General features: G+C 45.5%; 1 protein-coding gene across 1 annotated transcript; it reads right to left on the bottom strand.

Annotated features, from left to right (window-relative positions):
• Positions 1–2,633: 2,633 nt before the first annotated feature.
• dlx6a (distal-less homeobox 6a) lies at positions 2,634–5,106 on the bottom strand. The gene is made up of 3 exons (XM_017426251.3): positions 4,355–5,106; positions 3,505–3,698; positions 2,634–3,382 (listed from the first exon to the last, which is right to left on the bottom strand). The coding sequence occupies exons 1-3, from the start codon at positions 4,659–4,661 to the stop codon at positions 3,143–3,145; spliced, it is 741 nt and encodes a 246-aa protein (XP_017281740.1). The 5' UTR covers positions 4,662–5,106; the 3' UTR covers positions 2,634–3,142.
• Between the last annotated feature and the right edge of the window lie 965 nt (positions 5,107–6,071).

Below are 6,071 nucleotides of genomic sequence, written 5' to 3'. Positions count from 1 at the left end.
GTGGGGGTAGACCGGCTCCAGCGCTCCGCCACTCCTGAGGCCGCAGCCCACCTTCCGGGCAATTTTTATTTTTTTATTTAAAAGAAGAAAAAAAAAAGACAGAATAAAAGAAAGAGGGGGGGGATCTAACAGGTTCTCGGTGTGTTATTAGTATAGAGTAGCAGTAATGCCAGTGCTGCCGCCAGCAAACAGGAAAAGAAAGAAAAATTTGGGGGTGGAGGGGGAAATGAAATGCTTAAACAAATTAGGAGATGTTGCGGATTTGCGAACATGCGCAAAGATTACATAAGAAAATGCTGCAATAAAATCCTTACTTTACGTCTCCAATACACACACTTCTGACCCACACAATGACCCATGCATGTTACCGTTCTCACCTGACACAGAGTCCATTTTTTAAATTTCAGTCTCCACTTTACACACACACACACACACACACACACACACACTGAAGCACCTATGCTGCGCGTTGGTCCTAATCTTAAACCCCGCAGTGCTTTTGTTGCCGCGAGCCTCATTTCTGACGCAGACCGATACCTGCGACGCAAACAGGTCACCCCAGAACGTCTGAGTCCCTCGTGCACGCGGACAGGTTGGCTTCGGGAGCGCGCGCAAACACGTGCATATAAGTGCTACTGTATGTTTTGCCTCTAAAACCCCCCTCCAACGGTCCATATCACACACACACGCACACACCACCACACACACGCACACACTCACACACTCGAGGTGCCATTATATTGAGAGCCCCCGTTTATTTCCAAACGAACATTTTCCACTCAGCTAGTTTTCCCCCCGTTTTGCAAATCGAGTCTAAATAATGACAGTTAGCTTTACTGGACAGCTTCAACTGTAACACTCCACAATAATTATTCTCCAGGATTAGGGCCTCCATTATCATAATCTGGACATTGACAATTACCTATAATTTGCAAAGATGCGCTTGGTTCTTGATTGCAGAGGGCTTTTTTTTTTCCAACCTCGCCATCACTAAACAGTGACAGTAATAACAGCTAATTTTGCAGGCAATATATAAGAGCTTACCGGGGTGTGCAAACACTTTCCCACCTGGATTTGCTTATTCAACCAGCAGCAGTAAAGCAGCACAGGCGCCTTCTTTTTTGGGGAGGGGGATTAGTTAAAGAAGAGGAGAAGGAAGGTAAGGATGAGTCTTATATTCTGTCCGACCAGCTTTAGCTTTAAAAGAGGAAAGGGTTTTTTTTTTCAATTGTAAAGATTTCGAGCAGATTTATCCTCCTCCTCATCATCATCATCATTAATAATAATATTATTAATATTGCTATTGTTCTCTGGAGGGGCTGTTTGGATTGTGGGTGTGCTTACGAGGCTTTGTGGTGAAGTGGCAATGCTGTGTGAGATGCTGGAGCTTTTACTTTGTAATGCAGCTGCTGATGGAGCTGAAGATGTGACACATTCCCTGCAACCACACCCCCATATCTGCTGCACCTTACCTTACCTTCATCTATCTATCTATCTATCTATCTATCTATCTATCTATCTATCTATCTATCTATCTATCTATCTATCTATCTATCTATCTATCTATCTATCTATCTATCTATCTAGTATAGTTTGGCGCATCAGTGCCTTTATCCTTTTGCAAAACATCATGAAACGCACCATTTCTCCTTACTGAATGTGGAAAATGTTGTATTTGTGGGTTCTGTTGATGTTTACTCCGCCGCTGCTCCGGGCTCCCTGCAGCCCCAGGGCTGCTGCTGCAGCAGGGGCCCCCACCAGCCTGGTGGTAGCGGGGGTGGGGGCCCAGGTATAACAGGGCTGAATGTGCGCCAGTGGGACACCCCGGCGACTTGACAGCTGCATGGAGCTTTTCAGGCGTCGTAATTTTCGATAATATCCCGAGCGCTGCACTCTTCTCGACGATTTGTGTATGAATAACCGAATAATTCGCCCCCCTTTTGTTCCATCTGTGCTACCTCAAATCCAAATAAAGATGCCTTTTAGTATTAAAAGTGGTAGAAAATTACAGGTAATTATCTTTGACGGTAAAAACGCTGTAATCAGCGGGCTACATCAAAAATTACCCTAATTATGCCTGCATTTATGAGAATGGGAGAGGAGGAAAAAAAGGCTCACTTGGATAAAAACCCACAAATTGTCCCAAATATCTCCTTCATATTGAACGCCGCTGCAGCTGGCTGCTTTGTTCAGCATCGATCCCGTGGAGCTTGGCATTTAACGGCCTGCATTAGGACGGAGGGAAGGGAGAAAACATTTTGTCAATACTTCTAATAATTGGGGGTGAAACGACGAGATGAGCTGGACCTGGAGCAAAATGTCTTTCGGGTAAGTTAATTTCCTCTGGCGTCGAGGGCGTTTGATAAATCTATCTTCGTCACCCACTGAGTTTATTTCAAAATGTTTGATGAAACGGGGGTTTTGACTGTGTCATTAACTTCTAAATCATTTCTTGTTTTTTGTATGTTATAAACTTGTATGCACCAGGGTGGCGGGGATTAGGCCTGATGTGATGTTGGCCCAATATGAAGCAGGGGGAAAGAAAAAAAAAGGCCTGACATGAATACCTTTTTTTTTTTTTTTTTTTTTTTTTGGGGGGGGGGAGATGTGGGGAAATCATGCAACAGCAGGCGCCTGTTTGAGTCACGGTTTACTCATTCTGACAAAACATAAAAAGTGTATGTACAACTAAAATTTTGCAGATTATATTTACAGACAGACAATTTGCTTGCATGTTGGAGAAACAACCGAAAAGATCCAAAATAAAAATGCAGTCAGGAGTCCATCATGGCAACAAAAAGAACAAAAAAAAAAGAGAGAGAGGGGGTTCTGTGCGTCAAAGCGCGTGGAGAGAGCGAGTCTTTCTTTCCAGAAAAAAAATGTCTCTTATATTATTTGGTATATTCAGATGTTGGACATGAATGAAAGCAGAACAAATGCCACCGCACAGCCCTGTTTAAAAAAAGGGTTAGTCCTCATGTTTTGTGACACCGCACCCGAGGCTTGGCTGTGTTTTATCCCTTGTCCTCTCCAGCATCCAGTCTTTGCGCTGACGCAAAAATGTAGGAAAGAACTGCAATGTGGAGATCCGTGTTAGGGGCCTCCGGACAAGCTCGCCGATCCCCCTCCCCACCTCGCCAGTCTATCTCTGCATTGAGTCTTGATGTGGGGAGGAATACCAGTGAGAGTAGCCGGCCATGTAGCTGTTGGCCGGCATATTTACTCCTTTGGAAGAGGCCGAGACGTCCCAGATTGGAGGGATGGTCGGGGAGCGCGGGGAAAGGGACATGGAGCCCGGTATGGGGTCGCTCTCGTGCGGGTTGTTGCCTTGCTTTAGCAGCTTCTTGAACTTTGATCTTTTATTCTGGAACCAAATCTTTACCTGCGAGACATTACAAAAGGGTTATTTATTAGTGCAGTTAGGTTCGCTTTCTTTTCTTTCACGCACAAGATTAAAATAATAATAATAATAAAATTAATAATAATAATAAAAGATATCCAAACCTGTGTTTGTGTCAGCCCCAGAGAGGCCGCCAGCTCTGCGCGCTCAGGTAAAGCAAGGTACTGCGTCTGCTGGAAACGATGGTTCAGTGCTTGGAGCTGCAAACTAGAATAAATCGTCCGCGGTTTGCGAATCTTCTTGCCTTTCCCATTAAAACGAATCTCCCCGTTTTCAATCACTGTCGTTTTCTGCTGCTCTGCAACAAAAACAAACAATGTTATTAATTTAAAATTTTAAAAAAGCCACATTGCTGCACATTTTTCCTCCTTTTTTACGCGTGCAGGAAGATATCAAATCAAGCAGCTGAGGTGTGAGAGTGCGCGAACATTTCAGGAGGAGAGAGGTGTGGAGATGAAAATTGCGTCTGATTTCTCCTTGCCTTTTTCCACAACGCTCATACTGCTGTCATATTTAGGATATTGCTGGTAATGACATGTCAATTAAATGCTAATTACAACATTCAGGCGTGCGCGGGCTGCCTAATTTCCACGAGTAGTTGTTGTGGGGTGGTGGTGGTGGTGGTGGGGATTGGATTGCATGGTCGAGATGATCACACCCCGGGCATTAAAACGGGTTTTGTAGAGGGGAGAGATAAATAGGCCAGGGGGGGAGAAAAAAAAGGAGAGAAAAGAAACAACAACACATGCGAGCAAAGAAGGCTGGATGTGGAATTATCCTGCGCCTTTTTACGCACCGGTTCCCCTGGGCGCCGGAGAAGACAATCCTCCCCCCCACCCGTGCTAGAGCCGTTTGCAGGGTGAAACATTTGATCCGGACCGCGCGAAAGGTGCCGCGGATGGACGTGACGCGGTGCGTCCTCTCCCCCACCACGCTCAGAAGCGCGTCTCTTACCTGCGCCGTCTAACCTTGTCTGTCCTCCCGTGTTGTTGTGGTACGAAGGCAGGTACGGGCTGTGGTGCGGATGGCTCACGTAAGGGTAAGGCAACGACCTGTTGTAGGTGTTACTCCCCGGGTACGCGCTGCTGTCGGGCTGGTGGTGAGCGTGTGAGCCGGAGTGGAGACAGTGCAGCGGGTAGTGGCCGCCGGCCATCGACGGGGAGCTCTGCTGTGAGTGCGACTGCTGTCCAAACTCCATGAACGCAGACTTGGACGAGTCCTGAGCCTCCAGACCGTCAGCCATCGTTGTCATGGTCATCATCGAATTTTCTGCCTTGAGAGCACTCACCCCCCTCTCTCTCAAGACCAAATCGGTTTTCTCTCTCTCGCTGTGCTGTTGTCTCTCCCTCCTCTCCAGCGCGAGAAGATACTCTCCTATTAACACCCGAATTTTCCGGCGGTGTCTTTATCCCCCCCCCCCCCCCCCCCACCCCCGCCACTTTTTTTTTTGTCCTGTGGTATTCTCCCTCAAAGTGGCGGAAAGGTAGGCATAAGTTAAGGGGCGAGATTTTAAGGTGGATTCTGTTAAAACTGAGCCCTTGCTTCCAGACTTGATGCAGACACTACAAGTAAAATGGTTTGTCTCCAAAGGGCAGCGCCTCCCGATTGGTCATCCAACCCAACGTCATCAGGCGCTCTGCGCTTCACGGAGACTTGAGCTGGAGTTAACCCACCTTACCAGCTCCCCAACCACAACTACGGGGAGGAAAACAATATGTGGTGGGGAAAGACACCTAATTCCTGTAGACAAGCTTCACGCGTAAAAAAAAAAAAAAAAAAAAAAAAAAAAAAAAAAAAAGAAACAGCTCGATTTCTTTCCCCCCTGCTTCCCTCCCCAAAGCTCCAAATTACGCACAAGGCGCAACACAGTGCGCAATTTGATTAAGTCTGATGAGCTTACAGACAATATGTACCTCTTTTACCTCTCAGGCTTCAGGTCCTCCACGCTGAAGGAAATAATTACATGCTTGAAACCGTCACGTGAAAATGTATATAATGGAATGATTGACTTCAAGTTGATTTTTTTTAAACCGAAAAATGGGGGAAACCGAGAACATTTCTCCCGCGCACAGCAGCCAGTGGCCTCATGAAAACATTTTATGACTGAAATGGTTTGTTTTTAATTTCATGGTAAGAATTTTATTCCTCAAGCTCCTCTCGTTAAAGTTTGTTTTTGGACAGTAATGGTGATCAAATATCCCATTTTCGCATGGCACTTTCTGCTCTGGTGTCGACTAATGAGCCTCCACCCCACCACACACCCCAACTCTCCCCCCAAAAAAGTAACATATATTATAACTGGAGCTACTGACCATATGATTAAAGATCTTCAAACAATTCAGAATGCAGCGCGTGTGACACATCAAATAACAATCTGCCTGAGGTACAATAGGTTATTTTGCAGATGGAAGGGTGGATACCCAGATAAGCTGACAGTGTCTTTTATCCCCGCTGTAACACGAGGCCTGATAGGGTCCTGAATATATGTAAATTATACACTGTGTATCTGTGGGCTGGTATGTTCGATTCGAAAATAAGGAATAAAAATATTATTTCCGCTTCTTACAAAAGGTATTCAAATTCTGTACTTTCAGCATTTTTTTGCTGCATTTACAAAAAAAAGGGAAAGAAAGCGATGGAAAATAATTATAGTAGCAATCAAGTTACTACG

This window comes from Kryptolebias marmoratus, linkage group LG5, assembly GCF_001649575.2.
Source record: "Kryptolebias marmoratus isolate JLee-2015 linkage group LG5, ASM164957v2, whole genome shotgun sequence".
NCBI classification, from domain to species: Eukaryota; Metazoa; Chordata; class Actinopteri; order Cyprinodontiformes; family Rivulidae; genus Kryptolebias; species Kryptolebias marmoratus.
Note: the sequence above shows the minus strand (reverse complement) of the source record. Positions and strands in the feature narration are given on the sequence as shown.